This window comes from Ammospiza caudacuta, chromosome 2 (assembly GCF_027887145.1).
Source record: "Ammospiza caudacuta isolate bAmmCau1 chromosome 2, bAmmCau1.pri, whole genome shotgun sequence".
Classification (NCBI taxonomy): Eukaryota; Metazoa; Chordata; class Aves; order Passeriformes; family Passerellidae; genus Ammospiza; species Ammospiza caudacuta.
The window spans coordinates 88,737,229-88,750,151 of record NC_080594.1 but is presented as its reverse complement, the minus strand read 5'-3'; the positions used below and the strand labels follow the sequence as shown (position 1 = coordinate 88,750,151).

Genomic DNA, 12,923 nt, shown 5'->3' with positions numbered 1-12,923 from the left:
ATCGAGCCTTGGGGATTCATGAGACTCTGCGAGGGAAGAGGGGACACTGTGAGGGTCTTTCTCGAGGTCTGAGTGACTCGATGGTCACATGAAGTTCCTATCGCGGCGCAGGGCTAGCCGAGCGCTCTGCAGCCGGCTGGAGGCAGCGCGGAGCGGGCACCGTTCCGATCCCTGGCGCTTCCCGCCGCCGCCGCCAGAGGATCCCGCCGCCGCGCCAGGCCGCGCTGAGGGCGGGATGGCGCTGCCGGCCGAGGAAGAGGCGGAGCGGCGCCCGACGGAGCCGCCGCGGCGGGGAGGCCACCCCGGCTTCCTCCCATCCCGCCCGGGGTTCCCGCGGAGCAGGGCCGCCGAGAGCGGCGATGCGGGGCTGGACCTGCTCTCGCCATTTCTCATTGTAAATCGCCGCCGGCGTGTTTCTCCCCGGGTCTCTCTGCCACCTGCTATCCGGCTCACTCGTGCCGCCCGCCCGGGATGTGGCCGGGGCACGGCGGCCCCAGCGAGCTCCCCGGCCCGGCCGCCACAGCCTTCCCCGATGGCCGCAGCTGTTCGCGCTGCTGGGCTCCCCGCCACGGCTACCGAGGCCGGGCTAAGCTTTTATTTATTCAAATTGAGTGTGCGTGTGCATACACACATTCTTCTATATGGCCAGCGCAGGGGAAAACCCTCCTTGCATGTGGGGCGCTTCCCGTCCTTGCTTTCCAAACGCGCGGGCGCTGCGAGCCGAGACGTGAGGACCGCGACCTGGGAGCCCTAAACGATGTTCGCATAAGCAGCAGCTTTCAGGAACCCTTCAGGTGCCTGCGGAGCGGCGCCGTGCGGCGGTGCCAGAGCCCCGTGCCGCCGGTGCCACAGCCGGCGCGGCCGGGACCGTCTCGGGTCGCTGGGAGGCGGCGGCTCCCCGGTTCGCCCCGTCCCGCCTCCCGCCCGCCCCGCAGCGCCGCTGCTCCCGCAAACTTCACAGCAGCGGATCGGCGTGCTGCCTGGCCGTCAGCATAGCTGCTCCTGCTGAAACCCAGGCAACCCCCGAGCATTCCCCGTCCGTTCCCTCCCTCGTTTTCTCAGAGCAGCAGGCGGCCTGGCTTCCACCCGCATTTCTCTGCTGGTGACCGAAAAGAGCACAAGCCTTGTAAGAAATGATTATTAGCAGTTCACGGTAACTGCAATTAGACAAAGTAAACACGAAAGAACTGCTGTGTAATCTAGTAAAGAGGCGTTTAGGTTGGAAATAAAAAAAAAAAAAAAAAAAAAAAAAACACAAAAAACCAAAAAAACACACAAACCTGAAAGGTTGAAAGAAAACCCCCAAAGTGAATTACTGAGAGTTAATTGCCTGACTCACGACAGATTTTCCTTAAGCTGTGTCGTTCCTACAAAAATTAACTTCGGGAACAGAACTCCCTATAGCCAGCTCTTCTAGGCGTCATGTAGGAGTTATTCTAAAAGCAAGATTGCATCTTCCAGCAGATTTTGGTTTTAATTAAACAATTAAAAACGACTCCCCCAGGACATGGAAGTTATGTGTAAGGGAGAAGGAAACAGAGATTTACACTCCCGAGATTTCTGATCACAGGAAAGCAGTGACTCGCTGTACCTCTGGCAGTTTTTTGTTTTCAAATTAGCATTACGTAAGTGAAATTTTGTGACTCCCCATTCTGAAAACAAAGGGGAATATTCCAATCAATTACCCTGATGCCTGGTGCAAAGCTCCACACACCTGAAGAGAACTGAAGTCGCTAAAAATCACTGTGCTGTTCCTAGTGGAGTAAAAAGACAAAAGTTGTCCAAACCTAACTATTTTTGCCCTGAATACACTTGACTGTTGTCTCATTTACGAGTTCTCACAGCAGAAAAACCGAATTTGCTCCGAAGTTCACAATGTACATATAAGTCTGGTCTTACACATTAGTAGCCTACAGATTCGTGTAAACGTCTTCTCCGTGTATACATTTTTTCTGGCATACCTTGTGCATATGTACATGTGTATCCATGCATTCGTACAGTGCATGCAAACTTCTGCATGCATCCACCTAGATACGGAGGCATACCGAAACACACTGCCTTGGGTTTGTCCATCTGTCCATGCAAGCAGCCGCACCGATTACACGATCTGCGCCCGTGTGTACATCGGGATGCCCTCGCTCCGATTACCCCGAGACCAGCACCCGACCCCTCTCCCTCCTTGCGACGAGAGCACCCCCAGCCCCGGGCGGTGGGGGAGCTCTCGGCAAGTAATTGTGGGGTTTGGGCGTGAGGGGATCCCGCAAAACATCAAGGGGATCCTTCCACCGGCCACCCTGTCCGGGGCATCGGGCTGCTGATGTCGGGGAGAACTCTCGGCTGCCGAGTGACTGCGGCTGCCGGGTTTGCTGCTCCCCCTCTCCAGTGTGCGTGTGTGTGCGCCCGCTGGGGCGGGGGCAGGGTTCACTTCCCGGCTCCTCCACTTGCCGGCGAGGCGGGAACCTGTTGGGCAGGGAGGGGGGACGAGGTGCTCTCCGATGCGGGGCGGTCCCCGGCAGCGCTCCGGTGCCGCGCTGCGGGGCTGGCTGCGGGCAGGCGCTCCGGGGGGGGCAAGGTGCGCCCCTTCCCCCCGCCCCGGCCCGCCCCCCTCCCGGTCCGGCCCGGCTCGGCCCGGCCCGCCCCGCGGCTCCCGCGGCCCGGCGGGGCCCGGGCTGCTCGGCGCTGTGCACCGCGCGGGGGGCACGGCCAGCGCCAGCCCGGGCAGCGGGAGAGGCCGCGCCGCTGCTCCCGGCTGCTGGCTGCCGGCTAAGGGGACGCGCCGCAGCTCCGCGCCCTCTGAACACCTGTCAGCCCGCGGAGCCTGATTTATACCTGGCCTCTCCGCTGGGATTTCCCCCTCGTTCCACTTCTTCTGCCTTTTTTTTTTTCCTTTTCCCTCTCGCCTCCCTCCTCCCTTCTCGGAGCGTTGTGGAAGAGAGTGTTTTCTTCAGGGTATTAAGCTGAGAATACAGAGGAGGAGAGGCTCAGACCTTTACCTCACTGCCTCATTTTCCCTTCCATGTGAACATTCTGCAACGTTTCCTTCATCCTGTCGCACCTCTCACCTGGCCAGCGCTGTCCGGACCATGTCCGCTAAGCTCCTGCCGGTTTTCTTCCTCCTCTCAGTGTTCCACGCTTGGTAAGTCTGCGCTCCCCTCGCCTCCCCTCCAGCCCCTCTCCTCTCTGCACCGGGGCTGGAGGGCTGAAGTCCCATTTGCCGGAGTTTGCACAATATTCGGCACCCAGGAAGAACAGTGGGCTCTCCCCACCTTCTTCCGCGCCGTGCCGGGGCTCTGTTCCCAAACACGGCTTACCCGGCTCCCATCCCGGGACTCGCCCGGCTCCGGGTGCGCCCGGGGCGGTGGCACCGCCGCTGTCCCTTCCCGGCCCCGCGTGAAGCCGGAGGTCGCCCGCGGGGGCCCTGTCCTAAGCCGGCCCGGCAGAAAGTTTCCCCCTCGGGCGGCTGCCGGCACCCGGTGGGACAGCGGCTGGAGCTGCCCGGGCTCCCCCCGCGGCCCCGGCTTCCCTGCACGCCACCCCTGGGGGATCCGCGGGCGGGGTCGGCGTGAGGGACGAGCCGCGGGGTGCGTGATCCCCTGGTCCCCGCCTCAGGGCCGGGAAGGGGGTCCGGTATCCTCTCCTAGAGGCCAGAGGGGCAGAGTCGGCAGCGTCAGCCCTGACCTTTTGGATTTCGGTCTTTTTGGTTGTCCGGGGCTGTGTACACCCTCACGGAATACCCAGTCAGAGGGGTCAGCTCCGCTCCCCCTGAAGGAACCAGCACAAACCAGGCTACAGGCATGCTCAAAGGCCTTCCCTCGTCCGCCTTGGCAGCCTGCCCCACACCTGAATGGTGCCTATCTCCTAAATCCCCGCAGGAACTAGAGGATGCTTCGTGCCAGCCTCCACAGCGAGAGTGGGACACACCTATTGCAGGAAAGAAACCCTTCCCTGACAGCCTCTCAGAGTTTTCTAGACTTCCTCCCCTGCAGTTTATGCACAGTCTCTTCTCTGTCTCCTTACAGAATCAGAACTGACGAAGAGTTGGGGAAAGGCATGTAGCCTTTCTTCCTTCCTAGTCTGAGACTGGCTTGTCATCACCCTGTAGTTATTTCTCTGGATCACAGGAATATGAGAGGAATTGCCAGTCACCTGTAGGGTTACAAAAGGAAAATGCAACCTCAAGTGCCTTGAAGGAGCACTATTGCCTTAACTATGTAGAGACAAGCAATGGAAGGGAAGTAATAACTTCTTAAGGGAGAAAGCAAAAAAGCTTGAAAAATATGTGTCTAGTGTATTAGTCTGATCCACTGTGAAACCTCTTCCACCACCAATCTTAATCTAGAAGATAGGTAGGGATTTAAATGGTTTGGAGGTACTTTCTAGGAAAGAAGCTGCTAGAGTGAGGGGACTAAAACATCTGACAGTGCTTTGTTAGACTCTTGTTAGTGACTTGTTTTAAAGCAGCATCTCCCTGAAATAGGAATCATGATACTGCTTGAACTCACTTCTCATTTCCAGATGCAGTCTGAATACCTGTGGTAAAGTTGTGGTGGCTGCAGCAGAAGAAGACAAATGATTTGTCCTTCTTTGCTATCAGCAATTCAGCACCACTGCAGAGCTTCAGCTCGGAAATATCAACCATGTATGTTTGGAGATGATACCTCCTTTGAGAATGGTTCTGTAACAGCAGTATTAAGACACAGGGCTTATCATGAATCTGATGGAAAAAAAAATTCTCCCAAAATACTCTTGATTTTTTCAATGCTCATTGGGTGAATTAGAAAAAGGAAAACAAAGTCCAGTTTTTAAAAAATACAGCCCAATAACAGAAAAGTAGTGGTTGTCTATTCAAAATTTTGTCCTAAGTTTTCTCTACTTTTACAGCTTAGTTATATGAGCTCTCTTCAGAAAATCTCCAGGGTCTAGGTTTAAAAATTATTTTTATATAGAAATTGTGCCTACAGCAATTGCAAATTGTGAGGTCATGTTAAGTGATTCGTGGTTAATCTTTAGGAGCATATTGGCTGTAAAGCAGTTTCAGTTTAAAGTTTCATTTTGTTCTCAAATTGTGGTCTTCGAGCAATGTGAGGGTCGATGATGCTCTGTGATTAAATTTTTACATTTGTATCAGGTTTTTTATGTTCACATAGAGTATTTATCAAGTCTTCTGGACATCTGAGGTATTTTAAAATCACTGGTGTCATTATGGAGAAAAGGAGAAGGAGAGAAAGAAAGTTGCACAGATGTGTGTAGCACATCCCATGAATAAACAAGGCTTGTTCCTCTCGTTCTCCACTGCTTTGCACCTCACATAATTATTGACATTTATGTAAAAAAGTTGCAAAATGACATCATATCCCCTGGGTAATTGCAGGTTGAAATAACACATGATTCCTTACATAGGCTCCACCACTGAGGTTATCTTTTCTCCTAATAACTTCATCTCAGTCTGTCATAGATTTTCTCCAGTGAGAGGCATCAAACAGATTTGGTTTCTAAGATACCAAAAGATACATCTGATGAAGATATCATCTTCAAATCAACATTTTAAAGTCCGTGCACAAAAAGCTGCACAAATGAAATTAGTCTTGTGTGAAAATAGCTCTTATTGTGATTTCTGGCCAAACTGTAGTTTCAGGACATTTGCATTAATATAGCCTTAAAATAAACATAATCCATCTATAAATGAATAAAGTTGCAACTCTTGGCGTAGTACTGTTTTTAAAAAAAGTTACTAAAGCTGTAGGGAAATTCAGATTAATTTATTCAATGTGTTTGTGTGCTTGTGATAATCCATCTCAAATTCAAGGAATGAGCTCTTAATTCTTAGCCTTGTAATACATTAAACTCTGAAATTCATGCACTGAGAATATAATAATTTATTAATAGGATAAAATGATCAGGAAGCATTAACAGATCTGAATTTTTAATACTCTTATTAGGCTTTGTGCAAGAGATGAATCAGTTGTCTTGATATATTAATAAAGTAATACTGCAGATGTTCGCTCTTTGTAAAAGTATATTGTAAACTAGTCAGAATAGGTTCATTAAAATACAGGATATAAAATACTACTCTGATAGCTGTATTATCTTCTAGAGTATAACTTTTTGAGTACGTTTCCAGAAAACAATTTCTAAACAATTGTCAATCATGACCCATCCACAGATACTCAGCAATTGTTAATGGGAGAATCCTGTTGCACCTGTTGCATCCTGCTGCATCCTGTTGCATCCTATTTTAGTAATGTAAAATAATACCTGTTTGTTTCATTTGTTTTGCAGTTCTAGAAAGGTTGAAGATGATGAATATGAAGATGGAACAACTAACCAAAACTGGGTTTTAGCTCCAAAAACACAAGATACAGATGTGACTCTCATTCTAAACAAGCTGTTGAGAGAGTATGACAAAAAGCTGCGGCCAGATATTGGAAGTAAGTACTTCTTTCTGCACAAGTGAGGATGAGCTTCTCTGGAGCAGAGTAGATATGTTACTATAATCTGGAAGTGTGCACAAATATCTGGGGAAGTGTAGATTAAATTTTTTTGGTTTAAGTTGATTTCCAAGTACTTTAAAAATGCTAATTTTCACAAGGAAATCTGGTGGTAGCTTGGGGTCCTAAAATTTTGTTGATTTGTACAGAGTTTGTGTAAGGATATGGAAGGGCTAGTCCTTAAGTATTCAGCAGGTCTTTGGCAGAGGAGCACACCTCTTTTGTCATCCAGTCCATGCTGAAAATCTCACACTCTGAGAAGCATAAACCTCAGCATATTAAAGCAGAAAGTAGGACACATCAAGAGAAGAATGTGCACCTGTTCTCTTCAAAATATGATCCTGAAAGTTGTGCTCCTTAATGCAGAGAATAAGGCACTGGGATTTGCCTGTGTATAGGGCAACTCCAGAGATGATCTTCCACAAACCAGCAGACATCTCCAAAAGAAATCTTACAGAGTCAGAGTATATCATGGTCAGCACTACTACATACAAATATAAAATTTAAGTAAGAGCCTGTAGGTACCTGCATATTAGCATCTTGGGCTATTACATTGTTTTAACTTGTATAATGAGGTTTCAAACCAATTGCAGTATTTAGTTTGGGTTTTTTTGTTTGTTTGGTTTTTGTGGTGTTTTGTTGTTTGGTTTTTTTTGTTTGTTTTATTTTGTTTTGTTTTTAGTGCTCCACCTATTGGAGTTATGCCTTTTTTTCTCAGTTTGCACCCCTACAGCATATTGGCTGTAGCACAACTGCTGCTCAGTTTGTTCATAGCAAGTTTGTATGACAGCAATCAGAGAGAATTTGTCATTTATATTTACTGTACCTTGCATGTGTTTCAGGACAAACTGAGACTGAGGAATACTCAAAATAATCACATAATATAATATATATTTTATATATTTTGCTTTCCCTAGATATTTGCAGGGATTAGAGGAGCATTCCTACCACTGATTATAAGTGAAATTATTGTTTGTTAATGGCACATGTATTCATATGTTTTCTAGGTGATCCCTTTGGATTGGTTTAGAGGGAAGTAAGAGCCATCTATACGTATTCATCATTACAATTATGAGTGTTTCATAGCTACACAATAATGCAAGAGTTGCAGAAAAACAAAGACTATCCTGTGGTATTAAAAAGAGGGTCTGTTTAGTTCTTTTTTATAGCTATGACTTTGATTTTCCATAGTATTTACAAAGATAATATTTTATAGATGTGTCTGTTTTTATCCCAGAGTGACATTTATCTCTCTCTACTTCGTTTGTCATGCTGGATTTAGCTATCTTTAATATCTGATGGAGAAATGCTTTAACACACTTTCCCACCCATATCAACATCTGGAAGACAGTCTCAGACAAATTTTTTTATTTATTTTGTACACTGTGTCCTCAGATCACTGACTTAAGGCAGAGCGAATTACATTATGCTTATGTGGGGCAAAGTAATCACTCAAAGTCCCCATATCAGTTGCCATAAAATTAGTAGAGGTCAGACATATCTTACAGCGCTGGGAAGTCATTGTTACCAAAATAATTCCTTTTGTGTCTCCACAACATTTCATTTTAGAGAAAGGAGTCAAATTACACAGCTGTTCATATATCAAACAGATTTTATAGTTCTCAACTACATCTGTTTCTATCAAGCATCTTGGTCCTAGGCCGTTTTTTGTCTTTGATAATAATCTGGCTATTTCAGAACCTGTGCTGAGTGTTGTTCAAATGCCACAGAAGTCAGTTCATCTGTGCTTCCTCCCCTGGTCCCTCTTTGCACCTCTCCTACCTTTGATGCAGATAAATAACATTGCCCTTTTGAAGTTGTGGAGCTGTCGCATTTGGCAAGGAGAACACAAGGGGAATGCTAGAGAATCAGGCATTACAGATAACTTGCCTGAATTGCTGGCTGGTGCCTCACACTCAAGCACATCTTCCTTTCCATCTGGGAGCTGGTTATTCTCCTAACAAGGTGGTTGACGTGTCCTGGCGACAGAATTGTCTTGCTGCCCTGAAGGTCTCAGTATTAATGCAAATACTTTAAAGCATAGTACATACCAGCTAGAGCACCAGGAAGAAAAGGTAGTGTGCCAGATAACATAGACCATACAATAAGAAAATACATGTTTTGGAAATTAGAGGAAGCATGGAGTGAACCAGTAGAAGAGGCGAGAAGGGATTCTCAGATTGAAGCAGCAGTTCAGCCAATACTGAGGGTTAAATCCAGGACTCATATACAGTCCCTACTCACTAGGGCCTTCACATTAGCATGGTACTGCTGGGAAGTAAGTTGTGTGACCCATAGGACAGGGACACTCACCATTTCATGTCACGCTGCTCTTCACTCAGTTTTTCAATCATTTATTGCAAATCCACTATTTCTAACAGTGTGTAGCTTTAGCTGTCATCCTGAGGAAATGATCTTTGTTCTGAATGCAGTCAGAAAGGCCCAGGAAATACTTTGCACTTTCTAAGGTTAGGATTGCCAGTTTCAGATCACTTGGGAAGACACTTCTGCAGCCAAAAAAGGAGGAGAGCAGAAGACTGTGGTGAATAAAATATATCAAAGTGCATGCTGGCACAGGCAGTGACTTCTCTGTGGTTTTCATTCTTTTCAGGGCAATTGATATTTTGCCTAGCTCAAAATAGAGTCCTACCTGGTACAAGCATATTCTGAGTTCCCTTTTGCTGTACTGTCGGCACTGGCATTGTCAGCAATCTCATCTCCTCTAGGCCAGCAGTACAGCCATCAGTGAGGGCACTGTGAACACCTGGCTACCCTCTTTCCTCCTGTCACCCAAGCACATCTAAACCACTGTAAAGAGTGTGTAGGTCTCTGCTTGCATGCAAGACTAGGAAATTTTTTTCCTTTTTCCCCTCATCCTGGCCTGTACTTGGCCTCAGCTTCTACATAAGTTGCTGTTGCTCAGATCATAGGCACGATCTACACTCAGAACTTCAGGCATTACCTGCAAGGTTCCAAGCCAGGATTTTTAATGAGTGGATTGAACAAACTAAATATTAGGCAAAACAGCTAACCTGTGAAGGCTGTTAGGAAAGTGATACCTTTACAGGACCTGTCTCACTCAAAGAAGATTTCCTTTGATCTTTGGAAACAAAGCAGTGTTCTACCAGCAGGGGAATGCCTGACTGCATCCCCTGTGGCCACACATTTGGCAGATTTCTTGTCTCCATGAATATCATGGCTTTTTAGGGTTTTTATTTTACTGGTGGTATCTGGAAAGTTTCTATTATACCGCAAAAAAAATATGCCTTTTTGAACTGGGAAAAAAAAAAAAGAAAGAAAGCACTTTATACTGAAGAGCTAATAACAGTGTACTGATTAGATCAAAAAGAAAAATGTTTTATGATGTAAAGCATTTATTCACCTGTTTTTTTACCAGCTACAATTATAGATCTGAGATACTCAGGTCTTTTGCATGGTATGAAAGGCACCAATCCTAGAAAAAAAACTAAACCAATTCCAAACTGTGAAGGTCTTAACATCTCTTCCATAGGCAGGTATTCTGTGTTTTGTTTCAAAGTGCTTTGAAGAAAAGACCTCTTTAATGGACATGCGTCATTTTCTACGTGCAGGTGCAGTAAGACTTGCTACCCTGCAAGTGTGCTTTTTTCTCCCATGTCACATTGATACAAATCCTGAAATTTAGTAAGACCAGGTTCTGGCCCTGAAATTTTACTTTCTTTTTATTAATAAAATGAAACAGAAATACTAGGCAAACCAACAGGGCACAGAACGGAATGATGATAATTAGAGCTGAAAATATTTCAGTTTAATTTAGATTCTAGAAATAAACCAGATTTTTGTAATTGATATTTTTTTTTCTTTGATTGACAGGTCTAAAATTTAAATTACAATAAAAACTCCACCACACAAACAAACAAAAACAAACAAAAGAAACCCAACAATGAAGCAAAACACAGTTTCCTTCAAAGTCATTTTACTTTAATGAAATCTTCCCCTCTCACCTTCCTTCATGGACAGCTTAGACCACAACAAAGTTAGGGAAAAGAACAGCTGTCTTCAGAACCCTGAATGGTTTCAAGGTTAACTTTATATGTAATATAATTTACCTTAAACAGAAAATTTTTAACTAAGTGGAACGTTTTCCAGTCACATTTCCTGAGTGAGCTTATGCGTGGAAACTTATATGTAAGCTTTTTCTTTAATTGTGAAAGTTACCAGTCAAAAAGTTAGTATATGGGAGGTTTCTGAAATGTGCCATTAGTATTGGGAAGGAAAAAGTCTCACCCTAGATTAGGCTTTGAACAGCAGAGTAGTAAGGCAGTTTGTATTTCATGTTTACATCTTCTCTTTCTCAGATGTATCCTTACATTAGGGAAGCCTCTGAATTGCATATGTTGAAAAAGGCTTCACCAATCTGTGTTCTGAGACATTTTCAACAAACACCAATTTTGAATTTTGCTTTGCTTTTAAACAAACCTTCCTTCCTTCCTTCCTTCCTTCCTTCCTTCCTTCCTTCCTTCCTTCCTTCCTTCCTTCCTTCCTTCCTTCCTTCCTTCCTTCCTTCCTTCCTTCCTTCCTTCCTTCCTTCCTTCCTTCCTTCCTTCCTTCCTTCCTTCCTTCCTTCCTTCCTTCCTTCCTTCCTTCCTTCCTTCCTTCCTTCCTTCCTTCCTTCCTTCCTTCCTTCCTTCCTTCCTTCCTTCCTTCCTTCCTTCCTTCCTTCCTTCCTTCCTTCCTTCCTTCCTTCCTTCCTTCCTTCCTTCCTTCCTTCCTTCCTTCCTTCCTTCCCTCCCCCCTCCCTCCAAAATCATTTCATCCTTGCAGCTCTGGCAGTCATCTGTATTTATTTTTTATTTATAAGCCCAAATAAATTCACTTTGGAATATGAAGTGAATATGACTCTGCCAGTTCTAGCTGTCTTGAGAGTCATGCTGGTTTTCTTTACTTCTCCAGTATCTTTACAACCATTAGCCATATTTCTGAAGATGAGAGCAGTCTCAGATACTGCTGTGCAGCTCTCACTACCCTGACTAGGTTTGTACAAGCAGAGCTGGTACAAATAGATGGGCTCATTTGAATCAGCAAACTCAGAAGACTAAGCTCTGTCTGATGTACTTTACTGTGCTGTTTGGGAGCATTAACAGCAGTCCTCTTTTAAAGCAGCTAGAAGTTTTCTTCGCAACTAATATAACCAGTTTCTCAGTGTGTGCGAGGAGAAAATCTGTTGGTTGAGAGGAAACAACTCTGTTGGTTTTTAAAGAACAAGTCATTTTCCAGCCACAATCTTATTGAAAATCTTGAGTTCTGAAGCAGTATCACAATCTTTCTCCTGTCTGACCTGCTTTCCTACCATGTCACACAGAAATGAACCCTGAAGTGCACCACAGGCGATTACCACAGAGGCTGTCAGGTTATTTTTGCTAGCTGCTGATTGCCACACCTGATGCTCTTTAAATTAGCTCCAGCTAGGTTTCCCCATACGTGGTGACAGAGGGCTGCATATTGCCTGACAGATCAAAGTATTTTCCAGATCATAGTGCAGAGAAAGCTGTGAAGTGTCATGCAAGGTCAAATTACTGCTTTCTGCTGTAAGTCCTTTTTGGTGCTAGCCTACAAGACAGTGTCAGGCATCTTATAACATGAAATAGTGAGAGAGGCATTCATTGCTTCAGAATTGATCAGAGAGAGTTGTACCTGGAAAGCCAACTTGTATGTAAACGTAGAGCACATGGGAAGGAGAGATGGGGTAAATTCTGTTTGTATTATGGCAGCACTCAGGAGGGGAAAGCCATAGTCCTGGATCCAACTTCTGTAATACTGGGCACTGCAGAAGACTGTAGAGTTTAGTCTAATTTAGATTTATATGAAAGAATAAACTTGAATAACCTCATGTTGAGGACACAGAGTACTGTGGCTAAGAACTAGTAGGAAACAGGGCTGAATATAGTGAGAGCTCAATGAAAAAAAATCATAACAAAAAATCAGAAATGCATTGATTGTTCTTATTGATACTTCTCTTTTTGTTCTTTTTTGGTGCGGTAGAAGTGGATTGTCTTCCTTTCAGAGACTTTTGTTCTGATTTCGCTGTCTAACTAGAAATCCTCAGGAAGAAGAATGTTCCTGAGGAAAGGATTGCTGTTCAATGAAGATGAGAGCAATCTCTGTTCTAAGTGGGATGATAGAAGGGATTTCTTTTGATTCTGCAGGAGTTCTAATTCTCTGCCATTTTCAGGAACTGATGCCTTCTTTTGCAGTGTTGGCCATGAACATTTCTAGAATATTAATTGCAAGGTTAGCAAATTAGGGGTAAACTACTCTATAAAACACTCCAAAATACCCATTTCAGGTTTTTGTGATACATGTTTGACTTTTGAAAGATTGCATAAACAAATAGTCTTATTTTGATGCTGGTCCAGTGCATTAAACATAGGCTCTTTGAAAATCCTGCATGGGAGC

The 12,923-nt window shown here is 45.2% G+C and overlaps 1 protein-coding gene across 3 annotated transcripts in view; it reads left to right on the top strand.

Moving 5' to 3' along the window:
* Positions 1 to 3,001: 3,001 nt before the first annotated feature.
* GABRG3 (gamma-aminobutyric acid type A receptor subunit gamma3) overlaps positions 3,002 to 12,923 on the top strand; it is a 290,448-nt gene continuing 280,526 nt past the window's right edge. For all 3 annotated transcript variants that reach the window (XM_058824566.1, XM_058824561.1, XM_058824560.1), the window contains exons 1-2: positions 3,002 to 3,136; positions 6,280 to 6,428. In XM_058824566.1, the coding sequence (XP_058680549.1) occupies positions 3,084 to 3,136; positions 6,280 to 6,428 (202 nt within the window). In that variant the 5' untranslated portion in view covers positions 3,002 to 3,083. The remainder of the gene's footprint in view (positions 3,137 to 6,279; positions 6,429 to 12,923) is intronic.